The sequence below is a fragment of the Zootoca vivipara genome, chromosome 4 (assembly GCF_963506605.1).
Source record: "Zootoca vivipara chromosome 4, rZooViv1.1, whole genome shotgun sequence".
In the NCBI taxonomy this organism is placed as follows: domain Eukaryota; kingdom Metazoa; phylum Chordata; class Lepidosauria; order Squamata; family Lacertidae; genus Zootoca; species Zootoca vivipara.
Window position 1 is genome coordinate 51245854 of NC_083279.1, and position 18997 is coordinate 51264850.

Sequence of the window (18997 nt, forward strand, 5' to 3'; positions counted from 1 at the left end):
CACGCTTCTAGTTAAGAACAGTTTCAGGTTAAGAACGGACCTCAGGAACAAATTAAGTTCGTAACTAGAGGTACCACTGTATTTAATTTGGGATGCTCTATAAATCCCAGATCTTTGATTAGAGTATTAATATCTAGGTAATTATCTCTTTGGACTTCAGCATCATACTGACATCTTAAATCCTGACAAAGGAGCTCTATAAACAGTTTCATAAGAGATCTAAGAATTTAACTATTTCCTTGGTCTTACCCTCAGGCATAATAAACTGAATTGGATATACAGTATTTGTCTTTAACAAGTAGCCAAAAAACATTTACTGTTTGTGAAGGATGGCTATAAGCAAGAAGTCACTATGTCACATTTTCATGGCTGTTTCATTACTTACTCCAGCTGGGAATGCCTACAAGAAGAAATTATTTAATATAGTATTATTGGTAAGCAGCCTGTTCTCAGTAGTCAATTTCCCAGAAGGAAAACACATCCAAGATGAAGACTGCGTATAGGGACAAATGTAATCAAATAAATGTTGCTGTTAAACTCAGAGCAAATAGAAGTGACATGATAAAGACCTTACTTCTTCCAAGGCCAAATCTTTGAAGTGGAGGACATGTTTCCTTCATTACAGGGTTGTGAAGGCCAAAGAAAGGTGCATGGGCTAGAAAGTGCAAGGCCAAACCTCATGCGAAAATCCAGACACTTTTTTTTTTTTTGGTCAGAGAATGTCACTGTCGGAGATTCCTCTTTGGAAACCATGGCTGCCCGCGCGCAGCAATTTCAGCCAGGGACACTACTGTATAAGTAAGTTACTTCTGCATGCTCCACCTCGGATTCTCGTTGCATCTCTTCGCACCGACAGTCTGCCGGCGAGTTTGTTAAAACAGACACGAGCGAGAGCGTGTTTGTTAAAACAGGCGCGACAAAGACGTCCGCTGCTTTTGCAGGCAAAGAAATCTCGTTTGCCCGAGCCGTGCATAAGCTCTCTCCCCCACCCCACACACGCAGGGCCCGCTCATCACCCCGCACACTATTCCCTTCTGCTTGCGCTAAATATATATTATATTCCCCACCTCTATGAAATAAGAGGAGTCAAAAAGATGGGAGCAGGAGACGAAATCAAAGGCGCCGCTATCGGCGTCAGAAGACCAGCATTAGGAAGAGATTTTTAAAAGGGAATCACGGCCGCCGGCGAAGAGCTCCCAGCACACACTCCGGGTCAATGGCCACGAATCGCCCTCCTCTGGCGCGGGAGGCGCCTGGGAGGAGGAGGAGGAGGAGAGGGGCGCGGGGCAATGGAGGGGGGTGGGCCAGGCTATGGGGCGGACCGAGGGAGAGAAGAATGGCGACAAAAATCATACCGGGGGAGGGAGGGAAAACGCGCCGGCAACCCGGAGTAACATTGGGAATGACAACAGAGCAGGCGGGGGGGGCGGGGGGAGCGGGGGCGAATGCGGGGACCCCGAACAAGGGCAAGAGGGCCGCGCGCGTGCGCTGGGGCTGGTGGAGGGGTCCCTCCCCGCCTCGCTCTCCCCAGCGCGCCTGCGCTCCCCTCACCAGGGTGACCCCCCGGGCTCTCCCTGCCCGCTGGCGAACCCCTTGGCCCGCGGCCCCATGGGTCCCCTCCTCCGCCGCCGCCTCACGTCGCTACCTCATCTCTGTCGGGTCTCGGGTGTCCTCTTCACCCCCACAGCAAGGACGGAGGGGAAGCGGGATGAGCAGCAGCAACCGGCGCGGCAGCGGTGGCAGCAGCAGCGGCAAAGGCCACCACCTCCCCGAGACGCACCATCCCCGCCCGCGTCTGCTCTTGCTAACCGCCGCCGCCGCCGCCGCCGCCTCAGTCACCGTCGCTGTCTCGGGCGGAGTGGGGTGGGGGAGGCGCGTGTGGGCGGAGAGAGGGAAAGAGAGAGCGACTTGCCCGGCTCTCCCTCTCTCGCACACCCGCCGCCTGACTGCGCAACCCAAAGAGAGGCGCAAATCCTGAGGCAGCCAACCAAGCCCTCGCCCATCCCAGAGATCCCACCCCTCTCCCGATGACGGACGCGCCCAGACACCATTAGGAAAGGGAAACATTCTACGGAGTTGGTCGCCAAAAGCGCGCTCTGGGAAAGAGATAAGCCCAAGGGCGCGAGGTGAAGGGAGAGCCGAGGAGGGCACTCAAGTTTCGCATCGGCCGCTAGCAACGAAGGGGAACCAAACTAGGCTGGATGTGACGAGAAAGAAGCATAAGGAGTTAATCGCACGCCTGGTGTTCCGAAAGTCATGCTTATTGAAAGGAGACCGTAGCGAACCTGACTCGCCTCCCATCCTTATCCCGTCTCTCACACGCCTAGTACGGCTTTTTATTGCCCACTCAGTAATTGGAGAGGCGCTGCATGCTGGGACCAATGAGGCAATCCGTGCTGCAAGGCTTGCTGGGAATTGTAGTTTTAACAGGCCAGGAACTCCCGTCGGGAAGCGATTAGAGCGCGCCGCTCCGGAGGGCTCCTCTCGTTTTCCCTCGGTCCCCCGCCCTCCGTATAGAGTGACAGCCGTTTTGGCCAATTGGGACCTGCGTTTCTGCGCAGCTCTGTTCTAAGGCTTTCCAAGCTAGGTTTCATGCTCCCGCGAGAATCAGAGAGAGGGGCCTAAGAAGAGGTAATGGGTTTGTCATGACAACCACCAGGGTCTCTTCTGCTGGAGCGGGGCAAGGGGCTGGGCGCGTGAGGCAGAGGGAACCCTCGGGACCTGCAGCCGTCCTTCTTTGACCTCCCGTAGCTGTTCAGCATCCGCGCTTCTTTTCAGTCTTGCTAAAGAAGGGCGAGGTTCCTGAGCTTGGGAGGTTCCCTGCAGCTATTGCTCATCTCATATCCTTCCCTTTAGCTGGTGGTGGGATGAAAATCAAGATCTTGCAATTGTGCATTTAAGAGACCCAGTAAAGTGCAGGCACTATGGTAGGGGCATTTGCTTATTTTGTTTATGTAACGGTTTATACCCTTCTCGTTATACCCTTCTCGTCAGAATAGAGCTGAAGCATAGACTAAAAATGCAGTAATAGGATAAAAAAATTAAAAAGAAGAATTTCCAAAACATGCTAGCGATTGCTAAAGCAAAACACAATGCACCAGTAACGCTTCTCTTAATTGGAAGGTGAGTCCCATTGAATGGAACTCAGCTGAACCTTTGAATAAATGTGCTTTGAGAAGTATTGTGTAAAATGTCTAAAAGGCTGGCACAAATTGAAAGGACTTCACCTGGTGCTGAAAAGGCATTAAGCCCAGTGTCTGGCAACAGGCCTGGCTCTAGGTAGACCCCCGGTGGCGCAGGGCACCATGGCGCCGGCCCACCAGAAAGGCACCGCGAGCTGCGCCTGCCCGCTGGCTGGCCGGTCCGCCGCGCAGCTGCGCCCACCCGCCCACTGCGCTGGGAAACGGGGCGGGAGGGCGCCAGAGAGATCCGGCGCACCACAGCGGCAGGGGTGTTTAAGACGGCCCTGTCTGGCAAATATGCAAAAAAACAAGGCCCTATAACTGAAAAGCTTTGTTTGGCTCACAGCCCACTTCCCATCAGAGGTTAAGGAAATTAAGAGGAGTGGCTCCACAGGTAGATTTTGCCCTGCTTAGAATAAAACAGGATATCTTCAGAAATTTCCAACTGAGACATAGAAATATCCTTTCATGCACAACAAATTTGCCATTTCACTTATTCAGAATTGTGCTTTTATAGGGTACGTTGGATAAGTAACAGAGAAGTGCTTAAGAGTGAGGGGGAAGAGGAGGAGTTACAGGATTGAGGATGAATGAAATGCACAAGAAACAGTAAAGGTTTCAGATAAATAACGCTTACTAAGTGGGCCATCTTAACCGTTAGAAGTAAAAACTAATAGCTCAGATTTACAAATTATATTACCGGTAGGTGCTGTGTATATACACCACCTTCCATTTCCTTGTGTATATATGCATATTTTAGATAATTATTAGTCCCATCACAAGCTGCTCCTATCTGTAGTCTTCAAGTGCCATACCATACCATCACTTCATTTTTCCACATCAGTTTGTCTGCAGAGAGTTGTGGTTTAGCTTTTGACGAACTATGCTTATACAGATGGCTGGCATTGGGCATCGAATCGTACAAACTGAGCACACCTTAGAATCCTGAAGAGCTATGCTCAATGCTCTTCAGGATTTGTGCTTTTAAGAAAAAAGATCAGTTACTAGCCAAGCTGAGAATACTTCTGGGTAAAGCTTGTTCATTCCATTGGAATAAATGGTGATCGTAAAAATATAAAGGTTTGAGTTCCTGGTAAAACTCTACAGAAATGTTTTACAATTAATTTTCAATTTCTCGTACTGCAGTCCTATATATTTTTTTCTAAGAAGTAAGTCACATTGAGTACAATGAGGCTTTCTCCTTGGCAAGTTAGTATAATAATGCAACCTAGTGTTGCATTACTTAGTGTTGTTCCCTTTTTTAGACGAGTGAAATGAAACGGATGGTGATTTATCCCTAAAGCCAGTAACTTGAGTTTCTTTCTTAGATTTCCCAGAACTAAGCCAAACATGCTGTAATGTAATAAACTACTCTACAGTTAAGAAGTCAATGTATATCCATGAAGTATATTTGAATTAGGGAAGGAAACTAAAAGAAACAGATAAATGTTTTTCAGATTGTGATTGGGAGTCCCCTTGGAGTTACTAAGAAGTTTATCAGGGTTCCTTGATAATTGCTGATCAAGACTTACATTACTAAAGCAGGCTTTTCCAATAAAAAAATGTTGCTTGTACAGTGGTACCTCAACTTGCGAACGACTCGACAACCGAATTTTTCGATTTATGAATGGCGGTAATGGCCGCGCGCTTACGAATGTCTCGACATCCGGGAAAAAACCACTGCGGTTTTAGATAGGGATTTTTCGACTTACGGATTTTTAGATAGGGTTGCTTCGACTTACAATTTTTCCGTTTCAAATGCATCCCTATGGGAAATCGCGTTTCCAATGGCCTTTTTCGACTTACGAATTTTTCGACTTACTAAGGTGCCTTTGGAACGGATTAAATTCATAAGTCAAGGAACCACTGTATTGCTCAGTCATTGAATCACAGAATCATTGTAGGGTTGGAAGGGACAACAAGGGTCATCTAGTCCAGCCCCCTGTAATGCAGGAAAGTTAGGTTGGCAGGAGCTGGGACCAAGGAACGGGAGCTCACCTCGTCACGGGGATTCGAACCGCCGACCTTCTGATCGGCAAGCCCTAGACTCTGTGGTTTAACCCACAGCGCCACCCACATCCCTATACAAAACATATAAAGTCTTTAGATATAAAGTCTTTTATTTGAAATCTATTTAGAAACAATTGGAAGTATCTAATGAAACAGTTCCTAGTGCAAGCACTTTTGGCAGACCAACCAAACTTTCTCACCTAATTTGTTCTGGGTTTTCCCTCAACGCTCCAGAGCAGATTTGCGGGACGGGGGCACAAGGAGAAGGAGAAGAAGTGTAATTGCTCAGTTCAAAGTGCTTGTGCTAGCAGAACTGATTAGTTAGATATTGGCCTAAATGTGTATTTAGGTATTTCATTTCCCGCTCTATATTTTAAAGGTCGGAATGAAAGGCTTATATTGGCAGCAGAATTCATCTGGAGAGGCCAGTTTTGTTTTCCTGGAGAAGGTAAGTTATTTGCTTAAAGAAATATAACACTGCATACGCGTCTAAAATATGTGATGCCTTAATTTGTTTTAGAATAATGACAGCTTGCCATCTCATGTGATCTTGGACAAACTGTGGCTAGTTGAAAGAAGCCAACTTCAAACTATAGTTTATGAAATGTCTTGATAACAGCTAAGTGTTAAGACGAAATATAGTTTTTGGTTTAAATGGCAAGCTAAGCTAAAGTTAACCTAAAACAGCAGCAGAAACTTCGACTCTCTTTGTACTAGCTCCAGAAGAGGAGGGAGACTTCTTCTTGTAATACTAAACCATGGTTTAGCATTACATCTAAGTGCCATCCCATCTCAGTTGATTTATAATGGCCAACCCATGGTTTGGCCTTTGTTGTGTGCTTTGGACTTGCGTGCTCCACTTTCTGTCTCAAGCTTAGATTCCCTTCCTTTCTGGTTAGCATAAAACTGTATTTAGGCAGAATTAGAAGTCATACTTTGAAGTGGATTTCCAAGTGCTGCATGCAGGTGAGCTATACTGTAGTTTGAACACACCATAATTTGTCTAGTTCAGATCTAATTATAAACTATCGTCTGCCTAAATCATGATGTGAGAGAGGAAATTGGACAGAGAGTGTGAGCCTGAACCACAAACCTGTTTGTCAAACTATGGGTTAGCCCTGAGTTATGAAGAAAGACTTAGATTTGACTTAAAGCTTTTCAAAGTGGGGGAATTATACAACAAACAAATTATCTTTTTTAACTTTGAAACATCTGAATGCAGTAACTGGTGTTGTTTTTATTTGTTTCTCAATCCAGTTAACAAAATACATGAGAAAATAGCTTCAGAACCAGAAATATTAAAACATGCATTCCACTTTTGACTGACAGAACAACCCTATATACGTGTTCATGACTGGAGCCTAAGATGGAGGAAAAAATATCAGACATACAATCAGAATTGTAAAAGCTTTATTACTTATTTATAATTTACAACCCATTGTAATAATTGCATACAGTGCAGCATCCCTTTTCTGGATTTATTATAAAGTAACTTTTTCACTTCCTTCTCAAAAAGGAAAGTGACTTGGAAACTTTGAATTAACTGCCTGAATCAGAAGAACTCTGTGTAAGATTTCTGTAGAATTTAGTTCATTTGTGTGTGTGTGTGTGTGTGTGTGTGTGTGTGTGTGTGTGTGTTGCATTCTGTGTATTGTTACTAAAGTCATTCCCTAGTTATAACTCATACATAATCTAGCTATAAACCTTTGCAGAATAGGATTGCAACACAGTGCATAGGAACAGAGGAAGCTGTTTTGCTGAGTCATATCATTGGCCTCACTAGCTAAGTAGTGTCTACACTGATGGGCAACAGCTTTCCAGGATTTCACATGAGGTTCAGTCCCAGCCCTACATGAAAATGGAGGGGATTGAATCTGGGATTTCCTGTATACAAAGCTGATGCTCTACCACTAAGCTACCTTTCACACTGTAATCTTGGGAAAGGGAAGAACTCTATCCGCAAAATCAGTTAAGTTGAAATACCTAGTTGTGACGTACTTACTTGTCCTGAATCATGTCAATTCAATCTTAGGATAACCTTCCTGTCGCAAGAGACAACTATGTGAAAGTGCAAGTTAAAGCCTGTGCTCTAAGTCGGATCAATGATAAGGTACTTGTATTATTTTACTTCTTGGAAAGTTGAACCTATGGACCTGCTCTTTGATTCAAATACATCAAAATGCTGTTCACCCATTTTGGTGGCAGTTTTGTTTGCATAAGGCAGGGATGGTGAATCTGACCCGCCAAGTGTTGTTGGGTTCCGACTCCCATGAGCTCCGGCCAGCATGGGATGGGGGGAGTTGCGGTCCAACAACATCTGGAGGGCCACAGGTTTCCCATCTCTGGCATAAGGTAACAGAGACACCCTTATAATTTACAGCATAACTCTCTATATACAAAAATAAAAAAATTCCTTCTAGTAGCACCTTAGTTTGTGTGCATGCACACTTCTTCAGATACACTGTAACTGAAGTCACCAGACCCTTTTATATAGTGAGAGGGGGGAGGGGTAATAATTCTGAGTAATACCCCTCCCCACCCTCTCACTATATAAGGTGAGGGTCAGGTGAGAGGGGGGGAGGGGTAATAATTCTGAGTAATACCCCTCCCCACCCTCTCACTATATAAGGTAAGGGTCAGGTGACTTCTGTTTCAGTGTATCTGAAGAAGTGTGCATGCACGCGAAAGCTTATACCAATGACAAACTTAGTTGGTTTCTAAGTTGTGGGATGTGGGTGCCATTGTGGGTTAAACCACTGAGCCTAGGGCATGCCGATCAGAAGGTCGGCAGTTCGAATCCCCGTGATGGGGTGAGCTCCCGTTGCTCGGTCCCTGCTCCTGCCAACCTACCAGTAGCAGTTTGAAAGCACGTCAAGTGCAAGTAGATAAATAGGTACCACTCCAGTGGGAAGGTAAACGGCGTTTCCGTGCACTGCTCTGGTTCACTAGAAGCAGCTTAGTCATGCTGGCCACATGACCCGGAAGCTATACACCGGCTCCCTCGGCCTATAGAGCGAGATGAGCGCTGCAACCCCAGAGTCATCCGTGACTGGACCTAATGGTCAGGGGTCCCTTTACTTTTATAAGGTGCTACTGGAAGGATTTATTTTATTTTGTTTCAACTACCTCAGACCAACACGGCTACCTACCTGAATGTTGGTCCAACAGTTAAAGTAGCTGCTATTTATATCAGGTGCCCTTTTTTCAACTAAAGTATCACCTTTTACTGAAATCTACCTTATTCAACTATGTAAAACAGTAGTATAAATGAAGGGGGGGATTCTAAGACCCAAATGGCTGGCTTCCATACCACTACAGCCATTACTAGCTGTGGGGGTGGAATCATTATTAGAGTTGGTCCACATGATAGGCATAGTTGACAGTGAATTGTCCATGTTTCCTGCAAAGTTTGCATCCCACTGCTACAAATGTTTGCTGTTGGTGTGGAGATTCTCCACAATATGAATGATAATTGCAAGGATGATCCTTGCTCTACAATGTTATGCCTCCTTCAGCTACCATAGAGGCTGGATCAAGAGGCATTCCCAGGACTGCATATAAATTGGCTCTAATAGAGGCTTAAGTGAATGCTATCTGCCCACACTTAAAGCTAAGCACCCTCTCGGGTACACTGATTAGTTCTATGGTCCCATAGTTCTAGAAATCAGTTGGACAACATGTACCCCATCACTTCTAGGATTAGATCTAGTGTGCTGTGCTAAGGGTATACAAATGTGTGCATTATAAAGACCTGTCTTAATACATTTACCTGCCTCTTAGAACTTCTCTAGCTAACTGTGTTTTTTTTTTAAAATACATAATTTAAAAATTAAAAGCTGATTTATGTGTGATTTTTCTTTTATTTATTAGTGGTTTTTTTTGCTTTAGATGGATATCTGGCCTGCCCATAACATGAACCATTTTATCTTGTATTGAAGAAGAAATAAAATAGAGAGGGGAACAAAGCAAGGAAAACTAAGGCTTTTGCCAGGTGTTACTGCCATTATGACATGATTTATTAAAATTATTAAAAGCAAAGGATGTTAGATAAAAGCAAAGTAATTAGATAAATAACTAAACTACTAAATCATTTTAAAATCATTTTTATACATAGAGAAGACAGAACATGGTAACTGTGAAGACCTGGGGTTCCATAGCACAGTCAAGTTAGTATTTTTCAAATGTGTTAGATTTATACTGCAATCCTAATCATGTTACTCTAAGTTCCTGTGGAACTTATTTCAAGAAAAATGTGTGTATGATTTCAGCCTTACTGGACTATACTGTATTAATCTGCCATTAAATGTTTGGTGGGAGGCCGTAATAGCATTTAACTGTACGAATATGTACTCAGCATTTATTATTCTTCACAGTAGGCATTCTAACCATTATTTGACTTAGCTTTTGTCAGAAATCAAGATCAAGAAGGAGTTTCTACCTGTTGGGAGGGAAATTGCTGGTGTTGTGTTGGAGAGTGAGTATACTAATTAGTATAATGTTGCTGTTTTCTTTGGCAATGAAAAATGCCTTGTAAACATTGAACCCCATTAATCTTTTCAACATGAAAACCAGTTCCTAACATTCGGTCACAATACAGTGTGGCAAAGAAATAAGCCACAGTGGGGCTATGCTGATTGTTAATGGCTGGGTTTATTAGGGCTTCTTGACTTCCCAAGTGCTTCCGTTTACTTTCTTCCATAGAAATATTTTGTTTGTGAATTCCGGGAAAATATTAACATGTCTTATGGGTTCTAGAACTGTGAGAGTATGAAAATCTCACCTTATCGTTGAGGTCAAGGACTTTCATCTGTGGCTTTCTGTTACATCTGAAGAGAGGCAGAGAAGTGACTTGGCACATGGCTGAGCAAAATACATGAGTAAGCACCTACAGGCTTTGGGAGAAAGGGGACAGTGTGTTTCCTGTAACTTATCCCCATTAAAAGAACCCCAAGGCATGAAGAATGAAACATGCAGAATCTGCAAGATTCTTGGCTCCTGTTTCCTGGTCATATGACATAATTGGGGGGGTCCACAGAAATCCACACCCTACTAACTCATCTCGCAAGCAGAGAAACTGACCTGACCTTGCTCTGCCCTCTGCAAACACAGCAAGCTCAGTGATGAGTTGGGTGGCAAGGAAAGGCATTAGAGTTCCTTTTCCTTTCATCCCCCGCCATCTTGTCCATTATTAAAGACTTTTACCAAAGGACACGACAGGACTCCTTTTTCAAATGTGGTTCAAGCCCTTTTTGCTGTGAAGTGACAATGGCCTCCAGGCTCTACTGAAGCATTCCTGATCTCTTAACATCTAGAAAACCCCAGAGTCTGTTCTATGGTCTGCTTTATTATGGCTCAGACAGAGGTGAGAAACCATCCCTTCCAGGTGCTCTCCTTAAACTGGACCCTCCTGTCAACTAAGTTTGCATTGGTTGAGGCTGGTAGAAGTTAGGAAAATGTTGCTTTTGCATTTAGCTGTTTCTTTTCACCCCACTCTCCTCAGACAGACCTGCCCAACTTGTGATCTACCAAGTCAAACAGAGACCACCAACCATGCCCTGACTGCTTTCACAGTCCTAGATAGACAGAATAAACAGGAGCTTTATCAAATTATTGGCTCTTGTATCACATGTTGTGTAGCCCTGCTCTAAGAAATTAGGAACTAGGGATAGGATCCTGAGTGGAATGCAGATACACCCAGTTACACTTCCCTTTGGCTGATTAACATCCAATGAATCCCCTTTTAAAATGTGTCGAGGAGGGGAAAGATTATTGAGTTTTTCTTGTTTTTATTATGTATTTTGTGTTTCTATGTTATGGTATTGTTGTGAACTGCCCTGAGATCTGCAGGTATAAGGTGGTATACAAATTTAATAATAATAATTGTATGGGAGTGTTGATTTGCCTGTGCTTTAGGGACAGAAGAGTTTTTCCCCAGGTTCTGCTGCCTTGTGATTTATCTCATTTGAAAGAGTCACTTGGGTTTTTCCCCTTGTAAGTACCTTTCTGCAGGGCAGCTGGTTTCTGTTTGTTGATTATGTAGGAAGTTGAAAGGGAAAGCAAAGAGGGTCAAATAACTCCAGAATGCATGGAAGTTATTCAAAACCACATTAAAGAAGATCAGCTAGAATATATACTACAGACCAGGAAAGATACCACTGAGGCCAGGTGGCTAACAGTGTTTTTAAGAGTTGAGGAAGTTATTGGAGGCAAGAAAACATGAGGAGAACTAAAAGGAGCACAAACTTCATCAAAATAAATGCAAGCAGACATTTAAAACAATTAATTGAGGAGTACGTTGCTAATAACACTAATGGAAAGAACAAAAAATGTAATTAAATACATTATTAGCAGGAAACCAGCTAGGGAAGCAGTTGAATGACAAGGTAGTCAGAAGTGTGCTAAAGGAAAACAAGCAGACTATAGAGAAACTGAATGGTTTCCATCTGTCTTCACCATGAAAAATGTAGGGCAGATTCCTGTTATTAAACTAAGCGTGAGCTGGAGTTAGGGTAAACGGTGAGATGGCCAAGCTTGCTGATAACATCAAGAGGTTAAGAACAAACTAGGTAAATGGGCATTAAAATAGCAAATGTGATTCACTGTAAGCAAGTGCAAAAAAACAAAAAACCTGAATAAAATAAATCTGCCAACATAATAATGCCACTATGCAAATCTGTTGTGCGATCGCATTTGGAATACTGTACTGTACTGGTTGCTGTGCTTCAAAAAAAGGATACATAGGGTTCAGAAAACACCAACCAAAATGATTATGGGGCTGAAACATCTGTCCTGCATTTGGGGCTTTTTAGTTTATAAAATAAGGTTTGTAAGGGGGACTTGACAGAGGTGCATAAAATTATGCATGTTGCAGAGAAAGTAGAAAGAAGCTTTTCTCCTCAGTACTAGAACCTCAGGTAGTTCAATAGAGTGGAAGAGTGAGAAGCTTGGGACAAACCAAAGGAAGTCCTTTTTTCCCTTCCTCCTCCTCCATGGATACAGCCGGGGGGGGGGGGGTGATAGAGCTTATCTGATCACCTGGCAGCAGAGTTGCTGCTTACCTGTTAGTGGGAGGGGCAAAACAGCAGGGAGGTTAGTGCTGTTCAAACACACCTACAGGCAGGGGCCGAACCCCCCCCCTCCTGTTTTTTTATTTGTATTATTTTATGCACCCTTGGCTCAGCACCCTGTGCAGGGGAACAGCCCACACTGCCCTAATCCAGCGTTGCCAACAGAACTACCTCATTGGCTCTGGAGGTGTGTTTTCACAGCACCGACCTCCATGAAGCCTTGACACCCTCACACCTTGGTAAGCAGCTGCAACTCTGCTGCCAGGAGATCAGGTAAGTGGTGCCACCACACCCTTCCTCCTGCTACTTCATAACATGGACTTTCACTACCTCATCACTGACATCTGCTTGTAAATTATTGTTTTACAAATACAGTTTTCAAAGTATAGTAATTTCTCTTGTATTTGTTATTTAAATCCCTTTATTTTCTTTGTTCAAGCTGGAAATAAAGTGACCTTCTTTCAACCACATGATGAGGTAGTCGGTAAGTTGCAGGTTTTTTTAATCTAAGCAGTGAATACTTTTTAAGTGAAAGAACTGCATTGGGTTAGAATAGTCTTCCTTAGCCTGGTGTACTCCAGATGTTTTGGGCTAAAGCTCCCATCAGCCCCAGACAGCACAACCATATTTTTAGCTTCCCAGTAACACTGTGACAGAGGTGAGGGGCTAGGCCAAGGGATGGTGACATGTCCGAGGCTAATGAGCCTTATGTCTCAGCACAGATCTGAACCTGGGCTTCTACATCCAAATTGTATATGTCAACATGGGGCTACATGCGAACAAATAGCAAATTAAAATAATCAGAAATTTTAGATTTCTTTTACTTCTTAAATATTAAGTCTTAATTTGCCTTTTTATGAGAATCCCCATGATGCATTGATGTGATAAATTTTGTATGGAAGAATACATAGGAATTGTTAGCAGTCAAGTCAAAACTTAGCTATATTAAGGCGATCCTTTAGCTATGTGAAAATGATTCACCGATACGATTTGGACTTCTATCCACCTGTATCATCTCTTTACTTCAATATTGTGAGCAGATAGTGTAACAAACTGCTAGTCTGAACATGCCCTAAGGCAGGCTTTGGTATGTTCTCATGAGTAAGCTTCCTGGAACTGCACATGTTCATTTCATTAATACTGAGTTCCATAACTATCACTCATTGGTTCCACAGAGCACTGTGATTAGATTCCCTTTAAAACTTTACCTAAAGTGTTGAAGACATATCAAGTTCTTTCATAAAAGGGTCAAAGAAGAGGTGTTTGAGTCTGAGCCAATCTGTTATCACAGCAACAGCGACACTTAGGGTAGAGCGTGCAAATTTTACAGCTTCATCCCTTCCAGCTGCATTACATAGAGGTGACAGAAGCTAAAGGTGATATGCTGAGTAATGATGAACAGCACAATCCTAAATGTATCTAGTGAGAAGCAAGTCCTGTTGAATTCAGTGGGTCTTACTCCCAGGTCAGTGAAGTTAGGACTATAGCCTTCCCTTAGAAATGCAATTCTTATTTGACATGTGATACAGTATATATGTGGTTTGAGTTGAAGGGTTTTGTTTTGATTTCATAGGAATTTTACCGCTGGATTCAGAAGAGTCTGGTTTGTGTGAAGTTGTTCTAGTTCATGAACATTATTTAGGTATGTATCTTGTGTTAAGCACCACATGGAACCCAGTTAGCACTTAACTATTTACAAAAGTCAAATTTGTTTTATTTGTATATATTGCAGTTTATTTGTAAATAATGCTCAAGTGTCCTCAGAAGTGTAGTGTCTTACACTGACGCCTTAAATGCTGCACAATTTATCTCTTCCTAAAGAAATTGCAGCAATACATACTTTTCAGTGAGTTAATGTTCAAACAGAAACCACAAGAGCTGACTCACCCCTTTCATTTCTCCTAAGCTATTCCTCTTGTTGCTTCACTCAACTATTTTTGCTGATTTACTCTTAAATTCTAAAAGCAAGCATTTCTGAAAGCGGTGTCCAACCCTGCTTTGAGCTTTGCATTCTATTCAAACTTCTTCGATTATTCTAGGCCAGACATCCTGGTTTTTCTCTGGTGCAATAGTTAGAACGTGCATTTGCAAGCTAAACTAAACTAAATAAATAAAAGTAGCAGGCAAATCCAAAAGGTCAAGAGCATTGGGTTGGATCCAAAGTTATCGTCATTCTATAAAATGTTGCATGAGCACTAGGGGAAGGGTCTACTCAACCAAGGATCTGGAGCAGCCTTGTCCAACCTAGTGCCCCCTGGTGTCCCCATCAGCCACAATCAGCTTGATTAATAGTCAAGGATGGAAGCTGTAGTCCAAAATTTTGGGAGAACACTGAATTGGAGAAAGCTAATCTAGAACGGTGTCACAGAATTTTTTAAAAAAATCTTATGATCCAAACTGTAACGTATCATCATAATTTATCTACAAATCTAAATAAAAAAATCCTTCCAGTAGCACCTTAGAGACCAACTAAGTTTGTCATAGGTATGAGCTTTCGTGTGCATGCACACTTCTTCAGATACACTGAAACTCTAAGGTGCTACTGGAAGGAATTTTTTATTTTGTTTTGACTATGTCAGACCAACACGGCTACCTACCTGTAACTATCTACAAATCTAACCTCCTGTGAGGGCATCAATAGATGCCCTCACAGAAAGATTCAGAAAGTTTCAGAAAGATTCCCTTTAGGAGAGATGCTATTGCGGGGGTGGGCAACCTCCAGCCCTCATTTTCCCCACTGGGGATATTAGCTGATAGGAGGGCAGGGATTAACCCTGTGTTTACTGCAGGGCCCTGTTCCCTGGCCTGTGGTGTCACTGAAGAATTGCATACAATTATGAATCCAGTGGAGTTTTCCACACACCTAGCTTTGTACTTTAATTGCTATCTGGCATCAGACAAAATCATAAGTCTGTTGTTTCTATGTTACTCAACATGACAATGATGTCATAAGCTCCAACATGCCTATAGTCTTGTAAACTTAAGTCACTCAACTAGGAGTCCAGGTGGAGATGTGCTTTGCCATGTACATTAAAAAGTTGCAGTTGCCAGATCATTGGGTCCTGGGTGGCCTTTGTGATGCAAGTTAGTTATGCATCCAGTTGTACATTTTGCAATGGCTGCAGGCATCTGAGGCTGCTTCTGCAGCTTTGTCTTCCTTGCTGGATTGTGACTGTGGCCTTTGCAGGAATATTTATATTTTTGTGTAACACAAACCTTTCTGAATATGTTGTATAACTAAAGTTCAACAGCAGAACGGCATCCTTTGAAACTATAGCTATCTTTTGTAGTACTCAATACAAGGTAAAGGGCAACAGAAAAAGAAACATTAAAACAATCAACTCTGTGTACTTTGGCTACAACCCAGAAAATTTTACTATCATCGCTGTAAACCCAGCAGGGTTCATATTTTTCCAACAGCAGGTCCCACAAAATGCATCACAAGTAGGTCCCCCCCCCCCAAAGTTAGGGAAATTTCAAAATTCGCATGCAGTGCATTAAGGAGGGGGCTACAGTAAGGAAAATAACACTGAAATGTCTGAGTCCTGCAAGTCCTGCTGGATAACAAAGAATCTCACTATATTGTGGAATTCCTCTGTTTAGCTTTTCTAATATAGTCATACCTTGGAAGCCGAACGGAATCCATTCTGGATGTCCGTTCGACTTCCAAAGTGTTCGGAAACCAAGGCGTGGCTTCCGATTGGCTGCAGGAAGCTCCAATCGGAAGCCGCAGAAACCACGGCGGACATTCGGGTTCCAAAGAAAGTTCGCAAGCCGGAACACTCACTTCCGGGTTTGTGGCATTCGGGAGCCAAAACGTTCAACTTACAAGGCGTTCGTCAACCAAGGTATGACTGTATAAAGCAGGCATCCCCAAACTGCGGCCCTCCAGATGTTTTGGCCTACAACTCCCATGATCCCTAGCTAACAGGACCAGTGGTTGGGGAAGATGGGAATTGTAGTCCAAAACATCTGGAGGGCCAAAGTTTGGGGATGTCTGGTATAAAGGACTGCTAGCAGCTGCCCGAAAATGTGGATTGCAAGCACTCATGCCTTCATAGGGCTGTTCACACAGTTAAAGAAATCTTAGTTGGTTAATCAAATGGGGTTGGCACTGCCTGCCAGCTTCCTTCTTAGTCTCAGCAGGGAGGAGGATGGAGACAAAACAAGAATTACAGGCTCTGGCTGTCACTGGCTCTGACTTCACCTCCTGCTGAACTTGCTGCCTTCTAACCTACCGGTCCCAATGGACAGCAGCTACTGGAACTGACCCAGAGAAGTGGGTGGCAACATCTACATACACATATTAATGAAAGACGTTTTGTCCTCTCTCAGTTATGGAAGAGACTCAAAGAATAAAACTAAGCAAAACCCAACCTTCCACTGATGATACGTAAGGAGGCTGATTAGATTAAGTCTCTCTACACCTGGCATGTCCAAAGTCAACAACTTTGGAGTAAAATCATAATAAAAGTTCAACAGCTTCAACCATAAAAAAGGTTAACAACTTTGGTTGGCCCTCACTGCCCTTCACTTCATCAAATCTGGCCTCTTCTTAATAGATGTTATGGTAATAATTTTTTCTCAACTTACTATGTCATGTAATTGTGCTATCCAGATTCAGGTTTTCAAGTAATTTGGATTTGTATTCATTTTTTAAGCTTACTTTGAAAAACATTGAAGTGGCAAAGAGAAGGGAATATTGGAAAAAGAAAACAGTATTTAGAGGATTCCAGAAAAGGCAGGCATGCGTAACACTTGCCAGTATAAATTTGATCCTGACCCAACATACACTAAGGCAAGTGTGGAGTTAAGAGCTCCCAAATTACTTAACCATCTAAACCAGTGGTGGCCAAACTTGGCCCTCCAGCTGCTGTTGGACTACAACTCCCATCATCCCTAGCGATCAGGACCAGTGGTCAGGGATGATGGGAATTGTAGTCCCAAAACAGCTGGAGGGCCATGTTTGGCCACCACTGATCTAAACCATAAGGCAGGCATAGGCAAACTCGGCCCTCCATATATTTTGGGACTACAAATCCCACCATCCCTAGCTAACAGGACCAGTGGTCAATGATGATGGGAGTTATAGTCCCAGAACATCTGGAGGGCCGAGTTTACCTATGCCTGTCATAAGGTGTGGAAGTGTTCATTGTAGTGTTAAGAATCTCCTTGCGCGTTTCACATTGATTTTGAATATCCCAAAACTCTGGGCAGAATTTAGTGTTATGCTTTTCTATGTATGTCAGATAAAATAATCCTCTTCTCTTCCTGCTGTTCTGAGAGGTTCTCCCAACCTAGAGACAATTTATTTGGGGGCACAGTGGGGGGGGGAGCCCCATTGTGTGAGCAGAAGTCCTTGTGCTTCCATTGATGAGGCTCTTTAGGTGAATCCTGCCCTGTGTTCCCCACTTAATACCTTGCCCCATGTCTTTTTTAAGTAACCAAACAGGCTAATAAATAGCCTGTCTTTCCGGACCTCACCTTAACCAAATAAAGTTCTGGTTTTTCCCTTTCCCTGTTTTTATTGTTTTATACTTCCCACTTTAGAACCCTGAAGCTGGTCTTAGGAGCCTCATTTTTCAAAATGATATTATTCCCAAGCATAATCTTCCATAGCACTTAAATATATATATAGATCAAAAATTTCAAGGTTTTTTAAATGTACAGTAATTATATATTAAGTAAAATAGAAACATCGTCACCCAACCCACACCCACCCATCTTTCCCCCTCTACCTCTTTCCCCCTTTTCTTCCCAATGTCTCAACAAATGAAAGTGATTTGTAAAAATGTTACGAGAGACATTGCACATATTTTTGTAAATCAAGAAAATCTTTATTTCAAAACAAAACAATTTACAATAAAAAATGTACAGTAATTACTTGAATCAACCCAATGTTTATATTCTGGCTTTTATCCCTTTCACTGAGAAACCATAACGCTATAAAAATATGGTCACACTTTACCAGTGAACAGTTTAAAACATAAAGCTAATAGATTTGTTAATGTTGCAAGCTTATATGACTGGGTTGAGGAGACCCATGCTGTCTTTTCTATCTCTGCAATATGTTTCTTTTAATTTTTATTTCTGGGGAGGAAGGAGAACACTGACCAACATTTATTTATTTATTTTGTAATACTGTATAGTCTGTTAAGTTAAACAACAAATTTAAGGTTCTGTTTTAAAGTAGGCAAGCGCCAGCCCTGCTTTTTAAAATCTCTGGTCTGTTCCCCCCCCCCCCGGCCCGGGTTTGAAACAGCTCGTAAGCCAGAAAAGGTCTCCTGGCTTGAAGCAGCAGGTACCATTCGTGATGGTCTTCGTGCATATACAGCTCTACATTACCTGTCCTACGCCACTCCAGGAAAAACTGTTCTGGTGATGGATGGAGCAAGTGTAGGTACAAGAAACTACTTCGGAAACAATTATGTCTTTTCTTAAGCTCCTATTCAGTATATATTTGTCTTGTTGGAATGGACTTGAAAAGTCTTCTACCCTGTGCTCTTTCTGACACATCAGGAACCCATGGACCCATCTTGGCCCACAAGGCCATTTCCCCCAAAACCACCCGCACTTGTCATTCAGGTTGTGTCACCAAATCAGCTGATGGGTACCAGGGTGGGGCTCAATTATACTTTGGCTGAACTCCCCTGTTCCTTACTGGGCTCAAAGCCAAAGTAGATAGATGATCCCGCCTTGGGAGGTTTTTAAAATCCTGCTGAGTTTGGCTGTACAAGC

The 18997-nt window shown here is 43.0% G+C and overlaps 2 protein-coding genes across 8 annotated transcripts in view; one reads left to right on the forward strand and one right to left on the reverse strand.

Annotated features, from left to right (window-relative positions):
* ITSN1 (intersectin 1) overlaps positions 1 to 1962 on the reverse strand; it is a 91517-nt gene extending 89555 nt beyond the window's left edge. For 2 of the 3 annotated variants that reach the window (XM_035115543.2, XM_035115542.2), the window contains exon 1: positions 1646 to 1962. The gene's annotated coding sequence lies outside the window, so the exon portion shown is untranslated. The remainder of the gene's footprint in view (positions 1 to 1645) is intronic. The other variant, XM_035115545.2, reaches the window with a different exon arrangement.
* Positions 1963 to 2098: 136 nt separating this feature from the next.
* CRYZL1 (crystallin zeta like 1) overlaps positions 2099 to 18997 on the forward strand; it is a 29107-nt gene continuing 12208 nt past the window's right edge. The window contains exons 1-9 of one of the 5 annotated variants that reach the window (XM_060273592.1): positions 2664 to 2927; positions 5572 to 5640; positions 6450 to 6593; positions 7225 to 7302; positions 9307 to 9666; positions 9948 to 10069; positions 12699 to 12743; positions 13833 to 13901; positions 18522 to 18655. In XM_060273592.1, coding sequence (XP_060129575.1) covers positions 10066 to 10069; positions 12699 to 12743; positions 13833 to 13901; positions 18522 to 18655 — 252 coding nt within the window. In that variant the 5' untranslated portion in view covers positions 2664 to 2927; positions 5572 to 5640; positions 6450 to 6593; ... (1 more) ...; positions 9307 to 9666; positions 9948 to 10065. Of the gene's footprint in view, positions 2632 to 2662; positions 2928 to 5571; positions 5641 to 6449; positions 6594 to 7224; positions 7303 to 9306; positions 10070 to 12698; positions 12744 to 13832; positions 13902 to 18521; positions 18656 to 18997 lie in introns of those variants that run through there. The other 4 variants (XM_060273593.1, XM_060273591.1, XM_035115547.2 and 1 more) reach the window with 4 other exon arrangements.